This window comes from Pseudogymnoascus destructans (genome assembly GCF_001641265.1).
Source record: "Pseudogymnoascus destructans isolate 20631-21 unplaced genomic scaffold scaffold_14, whole genome shotgun sequence".
In the NCBI taxonomy this organism is placed as follows: Eukaryota; Fungi; Ascomycota; class Leotiomycetes; order Thelebolales; family Thelebolaceae; genus Pseudogymnoascus; species Pseudogymnoascus destructans.
The window spans coordinates 1,058,476-1,074,892 of record NW_020167533.1 but is presented as its reverse complement, the minus strand read 5'-3'; the positions used below and the strand labels follow the sequence as shown (position 1 = coordinate 1,074,892).

The window sequence follows — 16,417 nt, the reverse complement described above, 5'->3', positions numbered from 1 at the left end:
TTTATATTCGCCATCTAAAATATTTTTGCCAAGGATAAATTCGCGTCGTTCCGAGCTGCGATTATAATGGCGAAGCAGCAATTTTTCACGCAATTTTTCACGCAATTCACAGATCTCACGTTCACATCCAAGGTTTGCGGTGGCAGCCGTTGGGGCACCTATATTCCACCTGCACTACAGTCTATATCTATGATGGCCTCATGCGGCCGAATCCATCGCAGTGTCAGGTATTTCCGCCCAACACCAGGTCACAATGCCCAGCTCATCAGCCTATCCACATCCATCCCTCATCACAGCTGTGTATAGACGCCGCCTCCAGCGACTCGGCGTTCTATCCGCCTATCTCCAGAGCAGAAACCGTATTGCAATGCTCTGCACGCCTTACTTCCCGCCCACCCAAGTAAAAAACAGGTAAAAAAAGAACTCCGACGCAATGCTATCACCGGGCCATGCTGAAAGATGCACAAAGCTTGCTTGTCGCAGCTGTCTGTGCTGTTGCACTGGACGAGCAGACTCTTACGTGCCGCCAGGTCTGTAGTGTATTATAATCCTATAATGAAAGGTTTGTATTCTATCCGACTTTTGTTTCCATCGAAAACCAATTTGGCTGACTCGCTTGGGCGAGTTCAGCACAGAGAGAATGAATTAGGCCAACGGATGGAAGGTCGGCTGAGGAAGTGAAGGGTAGTGTTGGTAAATCGGATTAGCAACGTATTCCGGCACCACCCCCGAACGGTAGTCATTTCGCTTGCCTAGAGGCTGGTAGTGCATCTGATCGATGCCTGCCTGGAAATGCTGATAACTGGACTGGGGTGGTGGGTAGAGAAGGGTATTCGGAAGTCGAATCGGCTTGTATGGCGAGTTTCGCTGCTGGAGGAAGATCGAAGGGGAGTTGAGGTCGAGTACAGCGGTGGGGAAGATGCCAGAGATGGGCGACGAGTTCATCGAATGCACACCGATCGACCGAGGGCTGTGTCGCCTTGAGGGAGTGCCATGGTTTGAGCCAGGCAGGCTGTAGGCCTGCTGAGCCTGTGGCGGCATGCCCGAAGAAGGGACATTTATCTGAGGGGTAGGAGCCCAGCTTGGAGTCGCAGGAAAGGCTTGCGACATGGTACGTCCATTCAGCGGAGGCAAAGGAGGAAGCGTTTGTGCGAATGTTGGGTAACCGGCACCAGTGCTTGTCGAAATCGACAACTGCGGCACTGGCAGCCTTGGTGCCTGCTGACGTGGGACAGCGAGCTGTGAATTCGGGACCATGACGGCAGGAATATGGGCGGCAGAAATGGTTGCAGGCCTCTTCGATGGGGGCTCAACCCACAAGTCCTCAAAGGGCCGCTTCTTCGTGGCCTGTGGTGGTTGGGGAAGCGGTTGTGATAAGGTGTATTGAGAAGGCCATTGCTGGTTTAACTCAAACGACGAGTTAGATAGGTGTGTAGATGAAATGGGAGAATGCGATTGTACTCGTATTGGCGAGGGTAGCTTGGACGATGGGAACGTATTGCTGACCGGCGACGGCAGTGGCAGTGGCAGCTTTGACGCCCGTTCAAAGTAGTCCCCAAACCTGCCCAGCTTTATCTGCCACTCCGCCCATTGTTCCTTGGAGGCCAGCAGGCTGTATCGCATGCTGCCGAGAAACTCGACCTCCATCACATGGATCTCAACCACCGAGATCCCAGACACCTCAGCCCACGTCTTGTTCGTATAGGTGTTGTCGTCGAGGACTGGTAGACTGTTAGTTCATCTACTTTCTGGCGAGCTGTGTGAACTTACATTTATTCCCCAGCATCAACGCCACGGTCAGGAGCCTGTATTCGCTGCCTGCCTTGCCTTTCACGGTTGGGTTGAGCGTCTTCAGACGATAGATGAACATGAGCGCCAGGAGGATGACATTCGGTGTAACCTGTGTAGTCGATAATATCGTGAGGACCCATTTTCTGAATGTCGCTGTGGGTATGGCATCAGGAGCTATCCTTTCGACTGGAGAAGAGCTTGGCGTCCAGTTCTCAGCCTTTCGAAGAGTCTCGGTGGTCTCAAACCAGAAAAGGCAGGTTAGCTATAACGCTATTAGTCCGTATATTTTCCGCAGTGGTGGTAGTTCCATACCTGTGCTGCCAGCTCTCCAATACTACTTCCATTCACAGGTGGAGTTGCCTGCACACTCAAGTGGATCGATTCCTTGCGAGGAACAACCTCCTTTACTCTCTCCTCGATCCCATTTGTGGCTCCATTATGTGGCCGGTCATCATACAGTTGAGACGCCGAGCTGTTGGCCGTGCTTCCCAGCCCGAGTGTTTCCGCCGCACGAGATGCGGAGTTGTATGGGTAGGCCAGTGCGGACGCTGATGTCTGGTATGATGCTATCGAAGGGAAGTTAATGCCCTGTCGAACCCCGTTGGTAGTGCTCTGCTGCGGCTGGTGCACACTCATGTCGTCGGCAGGCGGGGTGGGCAGCCTGCCGCGTGTCGAGATGGCTGGTATGTTTGATGCGTACTGTAGCCAACGTTCACGGTCTGCAACAGACGGACCTAAGCCAGTTGATCGACAGCTTGAGTCGGGTGTAGCGTAGCGATGGACGGGGGCGTTTGTGGGAGGGAGCAGAGATCGTGGCCAGCCAGTCTGAGTGTATGTTGAGGGGTAGTGTGAGTTGTAGAGGTTTCGTGACGGCGGAAGGAAATCGAGGCCAGTCGAGGATGCTGAAGCTTGATGCATGGAGACTGTTCGTTTGCCTGGCGAAGCGTTCTAACCCAGAGGGAGAGCTGGTCGAAGCTTTTGCTGATTGAATGATAGATCGCAGGTAGCCAGCCCCATATGATTTAACGGCAATAGATCCTGGCGGGAAGTCCCATCTGATGCAGACTCAAGCTGGTGAAGAGGCCATATGCTGGTGTGAAGAGGTTGTTACTTGTGAGAGTAGTGAGAGTAGTGAGAGTAGTGAGAGTAGTGAGAGTAGTCGCGGGGGGGGGTGGGAAGTGAGATCTGGTTGTTAATGGGCGGTGGAATTGGTCGAAGTAAGTAGGCTATTCGAGAAGGACAGACGATAATATAAGGAAACCAGATTTAATATTGTAGGTGGAGAATGAGGTTTGAGGTGGGGGGGGGGGCGTTGAAGTTGGTGTTGTTGGTTGGGGGGTGGTTTGTCTGTTTGGAGGTAGAGTGGATGGATAAGTGAACATATGAGTTGAGGTCCCAAACAGTTCGGTTACTGGGGGAGGACCTTTTTAAGAAAGTACAGACCGTACTCTCTCTTTCTCAATAACCCAGTAACCAGCAACCCAGTAAACCTAGTAACTAATTGCTCAGTCAGCCAGTAAGCTATAGAATAGTACGAAGCCGACAGGTGCGTTGAGGAACAGTGGTAACCAGAAGTAAGTGGCTATAAGTACAAGGGTACATACAATTTAATTGTAAGAGTTAGAGTAGCTGAAAGACGTGGGATTTTAAATCCCAAAAAGGAACATGGAGCTATGTATGCTATGTATTCTATGAATTCTATGAATGCTATGAATGCTATGAATGCTATGAATTCTATGAATGCTATGAATTCTCTCTATGTTATGTATTTATTCTATATACGTAGATGCCGTGAAGAGGAAGGTATAAAGACGGCCGGGTTTGATTGAGCTGGATGCGGCGGAAGTGATAATAATGGATAGATACGATGGATGCGCCAGCACCCAGAATGTTGTCGGAATCCAGCTCCAAAAATGATAATAATACCGTATAAATTACTATAAATACCATAAAGGAAATGTATTGCTTATGGAGATGCAAACGCTGTAGTACTGACCTGCAATTAGCAACTGTCTTCTCGTCTCCTGTCTCCTCCTGTATCCCCCAGTGACAAAAAGGACAAAATGCAAAATGTACAGGGTACTGAAGAGTATGGAGACACCGAGTGGCATGGGGCGGTGCCTGCTCTAAACTGGTCCTGTACCACTACTGGGTAGAAGAGTACGCGTAACATCGTAACATCGCCATCATCTCCATACCAGATCCATCCTTTCCAGCCTTTGCAAGAGTGATGATGGTGGTAATCCTGTGATGCACCGCGGCCGGCCGGTGGAGTCGTTCGCTGGAGGGGGTACGGGGTTGGTCCATTCTCTCCGTTCTCCGCTGGTCAGTGTCTGGTCACTGGTGGTATGAGAGTCTGAACAAGGGATAGCCTGGTAGTGGCTGGTGGGCTGGTGGTGGTGGTGGTGGTGGTGAGGGAAGTTGGTTGGTCCTTGGTCCGAAGTAGAGAGTCAAACCACACCCACCAAAGACAAGCCGATACAGCCAATACATACAGCCAATTGCTCTCTATTCCTGGTCACGAATGGGGGGCTAATTGTTCTCTTTTTTCTGTCATTAATTCCCAGGGTTCCATCGCCTCTCAGAAATCCCTTCACTGTATGGGACATTCTTGCATTCGTGCGAGAGCCTGACCCCCTAGCGTCGGCTTGGATACTATGTCCACACGTTCCGTGCTCTCCGTCCTTTCGTGCATGGGGGCATCGTATCGGTCATGGCAACGAGGAAAGTGGAGGCTGACCTCTTGCGCTTTCAAGACCAGGCATGGAGTCGTCAATAACAAACCCCGCGTGCAATGGAATCCCCCTGCATTCTCCTCCGTCCCAAGCCATACAGAGCCATGCTCAGCTGTATATGGCTCCATGCTTTTTTTTAGCCCAGACAACATCATTACGCGACTCCATATGTTTCTCGGCGGGCGAGACGCATCCTTTCTCGTCACAATCGGGTTTGGTGGCTGGCTAGTCTTGGCTGCGGCTGGAAAGGCTGCGTGCGTACGTACGTACATAAGATGATCATACATATACATACTCATCCCGACTCAACCTGACTCTGGCACGGCGGATCGAGTGAAGTGGCAAGGCAAGGCAAGGCAAGGCAAGGCGAGGCAAGGCGAGGCAAGGCGAGGCAAGGCGAGGCAAGGCAGCAGGCATGTGAGTGAGATCATTATGCAATAACGTCCCGGCCGACATTTGAGTGTCTGCGACACCATGACATATCAAGGCTCCAAAGTGAACCACGGTGATTGAAAGGGGGGGGTTTCTAGAGACATGGGAGAACCGGAAAGTGATGGTCTCTAGTGCACGGAAGGCGCGGTTTTTTCCTTGCCCCCCTCAAAGGTCAGTCCCTCCAAAGATCAGTTGGTGGTACATGCCAGTGGCGGGGAAGGAGAAGGAGAAGGAGTACTCGTAGTACACCAACCAGTACACTCCGTCTCTGTTTTTTGTACCAGACCGCACGGTACAGCACTCACTAACTCACTAACTCACTAACTCACTAATTAGTGCTTGGTGCCGCTGGAGCTTTTCCCTTCAGGTCAGCGCTCTAAGTTATGGGTTGCACGACTAGGTAGTTTCGGAGTGGTTTGGGTGGGGCTGGGCGCACTTGCCGCACTTGCCGCACTTACCAAGGACAGCGTGATGGCGGTTGTGGGCAAATTGCAAACGCGCACACCAAAAAAAAAAAGTTGGAGATGGGGGCGCGGAACACGGAATGACCAGCTGCACGGAGTACGGAGTACGCATACCAGACCTGGTGTGCTCCATGTTGCTCCAATAATATACTCCACAGAAGAACGAGGTTCCGCAAAAATTTGGCCCGCAACCCAGGGTACATTGGTCTGAATCAGCAACCTCCGAAATGTTTTGATCCTGCCGAAGCAACTAAAGTGGTCTACGGAGTAATTGTCGTAGCATTTGCTCGTCGTAGCCTGAGTAGCGTGGTTGCCTTCCTAGCGCAGTCATCGTCGAAACAGTGGTTCCATTGTGCTGTGAAGGAGTAAATTAGCGTGGCTGTGTGTTGGTTTTGGTGGCCTTGGCCGCCCCCTTAGCCATCCTGTGCGATGGCTCTTGAAAATGTAAAATGCGTAATCCACCAAATACACATTCTCACTGGACGGCCTCCAATGGCGATGGGGCCGAGGGTCGAGAGCCTTGGGGGGAAAAAAAGGAGGACGCCTAAGACCGGGACAAAGGTGAACCGCGCAACATAATGTCCCCCATGCACTTGTCACCAGGCAATCATCTCCCTTGGTATCGGAGAACTCCAAGGGTGTCTGGAGTTGGTGACGGCCTGCTCCCGGAACATTGCACATGAACCCCCAGTCTGTGAACAAGTCACGATTCACCAGAGCCATTTATTGATGCGCGTCTCGTTTGCTTCCGGCGATACCAACTGCCCCAACAAGATCCTGCCTCCACGTATGAAGAGACAGGGGCACGTTCAAAGGCTGTCACTTCGGCCATTTTCAAGGTGAGTTCGTTCAATGAGTATACGGCTTCAGCGGCTGTCGATGGACACCCGCGAAACGATGCCATAACCAATCGAGCCCGATCTCCAACGAATTACCAATGCTGCGACGGTGGTACGGAGCAGCCAGGAGCATCGATGCCGCCACGTACAAGAGCGAGACACGCACAGGATGCAAGTACGCTAACTTATTGACGGTCCATAGCTTTCGCTCTAGTGTAATGCGAATGCGGTAAAAGGTGAGCATTCTCGACACAAACTAAATAACGTGGCGTCGAGACCTAAGAGAATGATTCGCCCTTCTAATCCTTTTGTGCGGGCTTCCTGTTGGCGTTTGTGGGATGGGACAGCGCCAAACGTAACTCTGGACAAGCAAATTATGTGCCACCATTGCATCCCCGAAAGCCGAAAACCTCCTCTAGTCTTTTGAGGGTAGGGTCACTCACTCCACCATCCCACATTCCACAGCCGCATGCACCATGGTCAGCTACTAGATCCATCGAATAGTGACGGTGACGGTGCCGTATTCAGTCTCCAATCCAAGCATTTCCCTCGTATTGGTTAACCGGTGCAAGGCTGGGTGTTTGCTATTGGGCACGACCCTATTCCTGTTCCACGGCGGGTACTTTGGCGACTCGCCTCGTTGCCTCCCCGATATTGCCGATATGGGACAGCATTTGATACGGGTTGCGAAAAGGCTGAGACTCCGATTCATCACGTAAATCGTTGGTTTCCAAAGCACCGCCTGGAGGCGGTTGGCGAAAGCAAAGTGTGCCATCTTGGCTGATGCCGACGCGTACAGTTGTGGTGGTCGACGCAACAGAGCATTTTATTTAACACTCTACACCATCTACAAAGGCAAAGTTACTTATAATGGACTCTTATATTTCCTATAAAGTTCCGGAATTCATAATACTCGCAAATCAAAACAACATACACTTATATGTATTTCCTTCTCACCTTGCGCATATATTACAGTCTCTGTAGTATAACTAAGCATTAGCACCGTCGTGTAATTTAGCAAGCAATTCGGAATTTCGACACTAACTATAATGTTATTTCATTCTTCCGAGACTTGTTAACAATCCAAACACAAACATTTACAAAGGGAAACTGTATGAAAGCGTTTAGAGTCTCTAGTATTTAGCTACTAGACTATGAGAACATAGAGAAGAAGGTAGCTATATACGCAAAACCAGAGCTTCTAGAAGCACCGAAGCAAGCAATTCAAGCAAGCTAAGATCTTTCAAATTGGAGTTGGAGATTTGAGGAGATCCTTAGCTTACCGTCTCGTCATAGATGGACCTCCTCTTGTATAGAGATTTAAATACAGTTAACAGAAAGTACATTAGTTCACTTAGAGCTTACGTAGATCACTGCTATAACGACGGAGCAAAGACAGCAGAAAATCAGAAGTAGAAAGTCTATTTAAAAGGGCGGAGCTGTTACAGTTGAACAAGCAAGAAAGAAGATTCATAAGAAGATAGTAAAGGAGCACGTTATAGAAGAAGTAAGAGAGAGAAGAGAGAGAAAGCGCAAAGCTATAGCTCCGTGCTAGCATTGATGCACGGAGAGCAGAACGGGCTTGGAAAAGGGAATTACTTGATTCTAAACGAGTAATCCGGACACTAAGCCACCGAGGGAACTACTCTAAGTAATCATTAACCCTGATGTTAAACGTGAGAGACGGGAAGAAGAGGAGGAAGAGGAGATGGAGTTGTAGCGACAACTAGCGGCTAAAGAAGGCGGTTTTGTCGATTTTTCAAGTCTTAACTACGACTTGATTGCAAGCGCGAGTGAAGATGAATCACTGCCCGACAACAACATAGATCCTAATTTGTTTTAAATAGTTTCAATTTATTATTTACCTATCTGTTGTGGTGGTCGACGCGTACATTCTGTACGCGTCAGCATCAGCCGAGATGGCACACTTTGCTTTCGCCAACCGCCTCTAGGCGGTGCTTTGGAAACCAACGATTAGTACTTTGCATGCCGCATAGAAATGAACCGATGATGGTGTGATCTGCACTGGAGGAAATGCAGATGAGATAGCTGGGCTTTGCGCGCAAGACCTGTTTTAATTTGCTGGAGATGGAAGATCCAAAAGACCCTCTTAATCAGCTAATCCCAGGCCAATATCGAGACGCGGCCCACGAAAGCCAGCCTGACTGACCATGCTTGCTGTGATAAAAATGGATCGTCACTAGTCCAAGCCTTTGGAGAGGCAGGCCCGAGTGATGACCCTTGGCTTAGGTGGTCGGGCGGTCGGTCAGTCGTCTCAGCATTTTTATTGTGGTGACAAGAGCACTAGAGATTTTAGCTGGTCTCAACCAACGCCAGGCGCGGAGCCGTCATGTCATGCACAGTGGTAATATTGTGGTGTCTTGATGCTCGTCATGCGCTCCAATATTGTGTTGATCCGATTGAATTGTCCAATGGGACACTTGCCATATTCGACAGTCAGTTGCTGGATTTCATGGATGCAACAAGTTTGCGAACTATGAGAGTCCAGCCGTTTCTCACGGGCATCCCATCCGCATAAGCCAAACCAAGGAAAAAACCCTCTCCGATTCGAGGAGGCCACAATCGATTTCTGGTTGTTTGCCTGACAGCGTTTAACGTCGGTGAAGCCTCCCGCCAGACCACAGATGTTACCCTATGCACAGCTGTCTTGATGCATGCATGCCGCAGCTGCAGATGTGAATGTTTTACCATGATAAGGCCCATCCGACTAAACAATCTCCTCAGCTGTAGCCTGCATCTTTGGTCTCTTTCCGCTGGGATCTTACCTCTGAGCTATAGAAAATTGATACCTAGATGTGGCAAGCTCCGAGTGTACTCCACCACCTCCGAATCACCACCCTCCGTTCGATAGAGATCGCCTCTGGGGCAATATAAATCTGTAAATCTGTTGTGTACTGCTTGTTAACGGCAGTTCAGACCGCCTTTTTGTCATGGTTGCGTAGCCTGCAGCCATCATCTTTGGTGTCATCGTTGATGCCAGTGGATTGGATTAAATGGTGTCACAGAGTTCACAGCTTCAACAATTCAACAATATCTGCTACCAGATTTGTTATCTTCAGCTTTCCTAGTTTTGCATGGCCATCTCAGAAGCCTCGAGCTGAAAGCCAGCTTATAACAATTCGAATCTACAGAATAAGGTAGTGCGAGTACGATGAGTATGATGAGCATATGGATGAGCGACGACGAGGCTGTGAAATGATAAAAGGCTGGAGATATTTGGCAGCGTAAGTTAGTGGTTGACAATGTTTGTACGGTGGCCAATTCATCACACCAATGTAACTCACATGACCTAGAGTTTTGGAAAGGCACAAATCTCCCTGGTCATGTGACTTTTCAGTGTACCTGGGGCTCCGTTTCGCTGCCAACGGGGCCTGCCAAGGCTCCTCCCCATACGTATACGTCCCAACAACACCACGCTCGTTCATTTGCACCCCATCCTCTCATGCTATAAGCAGTCGTATGGAGTAGTAAATTTGCTAGTTGGCTCTCTACGCACACGAACCTACAAATCAACCCCCTGAAGATATCGCGCATCAAAGACATCGTGGACCCTTCTCGCCGGGCCGCAACCCCTCGCTCCAGGCGCAGCATCATCTCTCCCCTCAAAATCTACCAGCACCTGTACCCGCTTGCAGGATGGGCTTTGGAGACTTCGACACGATCTGCCGCAATGCGCCCATACCATTGTGCGCCCTTGTGGGCAGCATCAGCAACATTGACTTGGGTGTTGGGATAGAGCCTGACTGTTATGCCCGCAATGTCGAGCTTGCGAACACCATCATCTTCCAGCCCGCCACGTCCTTTGCCCACATTGCCGCCCTCATCATGGCCGTCATAATGGTCCTCCACGTCCGCTCCAAGTTCACCGCAGTCGGTACGTTGTGTTTACCCTTCCCCAAACCGTTTCCCGTGTCAGCGCGCTCATGTTCTATAAATAGGTCGCAAAGAAATCACGACGTTTTTCTACATTTACATGCTCCTGACCTTCATATCGCTGTGCATCGACTCCGGCGTCGTCCCTCCAGGATCGGATCCGTATTCCTACTTTGTAGCCGTGCAGGCTGGCCTCGCGTCGGCGTTGTGTGTGTGCCTGCTCATCAACGGTTTCGTCGGGTTCCAGCTATATGAGGACGGCACCACGCTCTCTGTCTGGCTCCTACGCAGCATCTCCTTCGCCTTCTTCGTCATCACGTTCCTTGTCTCGCTGGCGACGTTCAAGAGCTGGGCCGGCCTCGGTCCCACCAAGACCATCGGCCTCTTCGTGGTCCTGTACCTCATCTCGGCCATCTGCCTCGCTGTATACATCGTCATGCAGTTCATCCTTGTGCTCAACACCCTGCAGGACCGCTGGCCACTCGGCGACCTCTCCTTCGGCGCTGGCTTCCTCATCGTTGGCCAGGTCATCCTATATGCCGTCTCCAACACCATCTGCCGAAAAGTCCAGCACTACCTCGACGGCGTCTTCTTCACCACCATCTGCAATCTTCTCGCCGTTATGATGGTATACAAGGTAAATTTTCCCTCTTTCTGTCATATATCCCAATCTAACGCGACTCAGTACTGGGACTCTATCACGCGCGAGGACCTTGAGTTCTCAGTCGGCACTAAGGCCAACAACTGGGAGGTCAAAGGCCTCCTCCCCGACGATGATCGCCGCACAACCATCTACCAGGACGGCGACTACGCCAGCAGCATTGCCGGTGCGCCGCCGCGGAACTCGAATTATGGCGGTTTCAGCTATTAAGCGCGTTGTCCATCCATTTCGCTTTTTGCATCGTTCTTTCGAGCCAGCGAGCATGCTGCGTCTGAAACGAAACTCGCCAGTTTTCAAGAATAGCACGCGCCAGCGTCGTTCGGATCTTTACTTCTCGCCTTCTCCTTTCTCATACTTGCATAGCGCGGCTCAACGGCGTTTTCGGACTTTCTTTACTATAAACCGGCAGTAGACTCGGCTACATTTAATCATACATGCCCACGATAATCGCCACACTCGAACTCATGATATTTCTTCCGGCTGCTTTTCCTTCTTCTTCAACGACCTTTGTAATTCGGCGTGCGTGTGTCACGTCTGTGTTTCGCTGATGGGCGGTGCATTTTTTGGGACCTGTTTGGGTTGTTTTGGGACTTGCGATTGGGAACCCTCTTGAGTATAGGCATTATAGCCATGGGTGCGTGGATGGTGGCGGCGTGGGTGGTGGGGAATACAGAGTAGTGATAGATAGTATAGGATAGAATAGGAAAAGAATTCATAATGATTGACATCTATAGGCCCCTCTGCATCAGTTGTGTTGATTGCAACATTCTCAGTATGAAGGTGATAGTAAAAACGAAGACGAACGCCTTTTTGTATTTCACTCCACAAGATTCGTTTGTATTGCTACACATGTCCGCCTATCCATTTCCGGAACCGCCAGTATACAAAGGGAAAAAAGCATATACGCCGTGCCTTGCCGCCTCTTCAGTCCAGTCTGCTTGGTACTCGTACAAGCGTCTCAATTACACCGTCTTCACAACCCCTATCTCGGTAAACACTCACTCCTTTGCGCCCAAAACACTGACTCCCTCCCCTCCAACAACCAACACCCTCCTCCCCTTTGCTCCCCAACCCACCGCACTCCCCCTGACTGCACTCCTCAGCCCCTCTTCCCACCTCTTTTCCTTCTTCAACCACGCCTGCACCACAACGCCTTCCTTGCCCACGAATCCCAAAAACTGTCCCGAGTAATCCCACTGCACGCCACTAATACCACTTCCCTCAAACTCCTTAACGACGGCCTCAGCGCCCTCCTTGCGAAGGTCAAAGACAGTAACGCCGGACGCGGTGGCGGCGGCGACCCAGATGCCGTTTTGGTTGAAAGAGATAGCGGAAATAGGCGCGGGAGATGGGAGGGGGAAGGAGGCGGCGAAGGTGAGAGTGGTAGTGTGGTACATGCTGAGGGTGCCTTGGTGGGCAACGGCGAGGAGGTGGCCGTCTGGGTGGAAGGCGCAAGCTGTGAGTTCTGGCGGGTGTCAGCATTGCTCTCCTTTCTGATTAGTGGGGTGAAAGGGGACTCACCATTCTCAGTATAGACCTGCGCGACCGCCTTCGTACTCTCAAGGTCATACACAACAAAACTCTTATCCTTGCCAACCGACGCGACAACATCGCCCGTCGGATGCACCGCAACGCCATTCACAGGCCCCGCATGCGCCGCGATGGCCCCAACCTCCTTTGCACCCTCAAACACCTTCACCACGCCACCTTTTCCAGCCTTAACAAGCAGCACGGCCTTTTCGCCGGCCCATGCACCAGCCGCGACAGATTCGCCCTTCGCTAGCGTCTCTGCCACCGCCCCGGTCTGAACATCCACGACAGCTGCCCCGTCGCTGCCTCCCACGAGCGCCTGCGTCCCTGCGGCATTCACATCCACGAAAGCCGCATCGCCGGCCTCGGCCTTTGCTACGACTTCATACGCCGCGATGTCTGCGCGGGTAGCCCATGCCGCTGGGACAGCGCGCTTCCTGCGCCCCTTCGACAGACGACCCTGTGCCTCCTCAACACGCTCGACGATTTCGGACGGGAGTCCGGCGTTATCAATTTGCATCGCGTCGCCTGCACCGGAGGGCGCAATTCCGACATTCGAGAGAGCCTCGCGGGCCTCGTCGCGTTCGCGGGTGAGGCGTGCGACGACGCGGACGGCGGCGTCGTGGTGGTAGAGCGCTGTTGAGAGTTCCTGGCGGGTCTGCGCGAGTTGCTGGCGGAGGGTGAAGGAGTCGAGGGCGAGGGCGTCCCATTCGGATTGGAAGGTTGAGAGGAGGGCGGGGATGGAGGTGTGGGTTGGAGGCCGGGGGGGGGCGATGCGGGAGGTCTTGATGGGGATGAGGTCGTCTACGGTGAGGGGCTCCGAGGTGATTGGGTCGGTGCCGTGGGTGGAGATGTGGGATTCGATGAGGGCGCGGGAGAAGACGTTGCCTGGAGAGGAGTTAGACGGTTGAGCTTGGGGAGGAGGTAAGTGGTGGTGGAATCATTACCTGATTTCGTCGAGACCACAGGGTCCTGTGGCGCTTCGCCGGAAACTACGGACAGTTAGGTTAGACGCGCCCCAATATCCCATCGCCAATTGAATGCCACTTACTTGCGCACAACATAGTTGGTCTCGTAGTAGATCAGTGTCTGTTGTTGAAGGTTGTGGTGGAGTTGCGAGTGTGCTTCGTGCTTCGTCAGCTAGCCCAGCCAGCTTCAGGCCCTAAACAATCTTTCGACGTCGCAGTCGCGGATTTCGGCGCTAGTGCGAATTCAGCTTAGGCGAGTTCCGAGGCGTGCGTGGGGGGGGTTTTATCATATAAACCTCCCCGCATGCGCTGTAGATAGGTATTTATTTATTTCATTTATTCTCAATCCAATCCGGTCCAGCTCTCCTTATCTTTCAATCAACCGGTACCACCCATCTATCCAATTCACACCACACCCGCAACAATGTTCCCCCGCCCACCCGCAACCACCCTCCCCTCCCTCTCCCCAAGCGACCAAACTCACATCCTCGACCTGCTCTTTGAGCCCTCCCCCCCACTGCGCGCGCTCTCCCTCCCCCTCTTCGCCCGCCCCGTCCTCTCCTACCCCGCTCTCATCGCCGCCATCCGCTCCCAGCTCACTGCACTCTCCACATCTGGCTCCCCAGCAGACGCCAAGCAACTCGATGCAATCCTAGGCGCTCACCCCCGCCTCGGGGCCAAGAAGGTGGATAGCGCACAGTCAGCTGCTGAACAGGCGCAGTTAGGTGGTGGCGAGGAGGAGGCTCGGCAATTGGCGGCGTTGAATGCGGAGTATGGGGCCAAGTTCCCGGGGTTGCGGTATGTGGTGTTTGTTAATGGGCGAGGGAGGGGAGAGATTATGAAGAATATGCGGGAGAGGATTGACAGAGGGGATGGGGGACTGGAGAGGGAAGAAGGGATTAAGGTGTGTATCCTATCCTGTCATTTTTGGTTGCGCTTGCTGCGTGGGGTCACGTCAACTGGGGGTTGGTAGTGGAGTGGAGTGGTTTGCTGATGAGGGTAGGCAATGTGCGATATCGCGCTTGACCGGGCAGAGAAGCTATTGCATCAGTAGAGGGAGGGAATCGACGAATAAATCAGCCAAGGCCAAGTCTCGAGACAGACGAAGTGTGGGTATCAAAGCAGAAATGTCATTTTTATCCTACTCCGTTCATTCATGCAGGGGAGGCCCAACTCCCAGCTTTTTCTCATTTCCATGTCCATGCAATGATCCCCATGCTGCCTGCCCGCCCGTCGCCAACCCGTGAAGATGCCCACTCGACTAAGCCAGTACATATGTCCCTGCTCCATGAGCTGGCCCCGCAGTATAGACATCCATCCCCACCCTAACCTTCTCATCCAGTTGCCCCGCCTCCGCCTTTGCAATCGACAATGGCGGCAGCTGCGGCAACGGTGGTGGTTCCTCCGCCAGCGACAAGGGTGGAATCCCATCTAGCTCGTCGAGGTAATCGTAGTCCTCCCCTTCCGGGCGCGGAGACCGCCTGACGCTGAAATCGCTATAGTATCCGCGGCCACACCCACTCATATCTGCATCGATATCCTCTCCCTCCCTATCCATCCCTAGCCCCTCCTCTTCCTCCAGATCGAGCGCGTCATAATTCGACAGCCCAAGCGGCGAAGGTGGAAGCTGGGATGGAACCTCGTACGTCCTAGCCATCGGTGCCACAACGTCGCGCAGTGCAAGTGCAGAGACGAGCTGCGAGTGTGTCCGTTTCTGTGGGACGCTAGCGGGCGGCGGTTGTTTCGCCTGTGCCGCTTTCAAGAGACACAGGCGCTGGCGGACGCGGTTCATGATGGCGGCCTTGCAGAGTTCGTTCTGCTCGGGGCGGCGGGGGACAAGCCATGTAGCAGAGCCAACACGGGCGACACCGCGGTCGGCGATGTTGCTTGCCGGAGCCGAGTAGGGGCGGGAGAGGCGGGAGGTGACAAGGCCTAGGCGCAGGCGGCGCTTCTTCTTTGTGGGGTGTGGGGAGCCATCGACATCCCAGAGGGGTCGGCGGCGTTTGAATGGAGTGGGGCGGGGTGGTGTGGGGGGGGGTTTGGAAGTAAACGTATATTTGCTAGGGGGTGTGAGGACGAAGGTGAAGGTGAAGGTTGTCGGGGTGAGGGAGGAGGTGAGGGTGTTGACCCAGTGGTAGGTGGTGGTCGTGGTCATGCCGGTGTTTCGGTATGTGGTTATGGTTTTGGTTCCTTTGGCCGCTAGATGCGGGTGAGCCGTGCTATAGAGGCGTGTTCATCGCCTCAACAAAGACGAGGACACGATTTCGCTCACTCATTGGTGATCTGCTGGAGTGGTCGTGTGTGTCGAGAGAGGTGAGGGGCGTCGTCAGAGATATATGTCGTCGTCGATGATATGGATATAGTGCTCTGAAAGACGAAGCAGATATGAGGCCTTGAGGATGAGAGAAGAGTTGAGGGTGTAGGGTGTTCACAGATAACAGCGTCTTCGAGGTGGTCGTGAGGTGGTCGTGAGGTGGTCGTGAGGTGGTCGTGAGGTGGTCGTGTGCCTGTTGGTGATGGGTAGTGGAGCAGAGTGGTTAGTAGTCTGGTAAAGTAGTCGCATTGGGCAGGACCGGCATCTTAAAGGTAAGTTTGAACCGCGACTAAGAGCAAGAGCATGACAGGCTCACACCCAGGATACTAGCCAGACATCAGCCAGGCCGCATTGGGAAAGAGGGAAAGAGGGAAAGGGAAAGAGGGAAAGAAGAGGCGAGGAGAGACGTTGCGGCAGCTAGAGAGGGCTAGCTGCCGCAAGGGCTGTGAGTGGACGAAAGGGGAGGACTGACTGGGAACGAGGGACTGGGGCCAACGCGGAGTGTGGGGCAAGGGAAGGGACGAGGGAGTGATGGAGTGATGGAGTGATGGAGTGATGGAGTGATGGAGATGGAGTGAAGGTGGAGAACAAACTCGGCAGGGAAGGGACGGGGAGCAGGGCGGTCATTTCCCGCCCTTGGTCCCAAAAAGAAAGGAAATATCGGAAAAATACGGCCCGACGTGGTTTATCCACCATATCCACATAATACGGACTCCACATAATACCATCCACCACGTCCACCATCCACCATGCCCACCATCCACCATGTCCACCATCCACCATGTCCAC

The 16,417-nt window shown here is 52.7% G+C and overlaps 5 protein-coding genes across 5 annotated transcripts; 2 read left to right on the top strand and 3 right to left on the bottom strand.

The window, feature by feature from the left end:
• Positions 1–9: 9 nt before the first annotated feature.
• Positions 10–2,928, bottom strand: VC83_05760 (uncharacterized protein). Its single transcript, XM_024469374.1, has 3 exons — positions 2,104–2,928; positions 1,771–2,053; positions 10–1,721 (listed from the first exon to the last, which is right to left on the bottom strand). Exons 1-3 carry the CDS (start codon positions 2,707–2,709, stop codon positions 646–648), a joined length of 1,965 nt encoding a protein of 654 aa, XP_024323132.1. The 5' UTR covers positions 2,710–2,928; the 3' UTR covers positions 10–645.
• A 6,753-nt stretch (positions 2,929–9,681) lies between these two features.
• On the top strand, positions 9,682–11,568 carry CHS7 (chitin synthase 7). The gene is made up of 3 exons (XM_024469373.1): positions 9,682–10,156; positions 10,221–10,792; positions 10,841–11,568. Exons 1-3 carry the CDS (start codon positions 9,919–9,921, stop codon positions 11,024–11,026), a joined length of 996 nt encoding a protein of 331 aa, XP_024322917.1. The 5' UTR covers positions 9,682–9,918; the 3' UTR covers positions 11,027–11,568.
• Positions 11,554–13,544, bottom strand: VC83_05758 (uncharacterized protein). Its single transcript, XM_024469372.1, has 4 exons — positions 13,398–13,544; positions 13,294–13,338; positions 12,338–13,234; positions 11,554–12,281 (listed from the first exon to the last, which is right to left on the bottom strand). The coding sequence occupies exons 1-4, from the start codon at positions 13,408–13,410 to the stop codon at positions 11,815–11,817; spliced, it is 1,422 nt and encodes a 473-aa protein (XP_024322916.1). The 5' UTR covers positions 13,411–13,544; the 3' UTR covers positions 11,554–11,814.
• A 194-nt stretch (positions 13,545–13,738) lies between these two features.
• Positions 13,739–14,368, top strand: VC83_05757 (uncharacterized protein; the record flags this gene model as incomplete). Its single annotated transcript, XM_024469371.1, has 2 exons — positions 13,739–14,218; positions 14,318–14,368. 2 exons carry the CDS (start codon positions 13,739–13,741, stop codon positions 14,366–14,368), a joined length of 531 nt encoding a protein of 176 aa, XP_024322909.1.
• A 207-nt stretch (positions 14,369–14,575) lies between these two features.
• Positions 14,576–15,469, bottom strand: VC83_05756 (uncharacterized protein; the record flags this gene model as incomplete). The annotated part of the gene is made up of 1 exon (XM_024469370.1): positions 14,576–15,469. One exon carries the CDS (start codon positions 15,467–15,469, stop codon positions 14,576–14,578), a length of 894 nt encoding a protein of 297 aa, XP_024322908.1.
• Between the last annotated feature and the right edge of the window lie 948 nt (positions 15,470–16,417).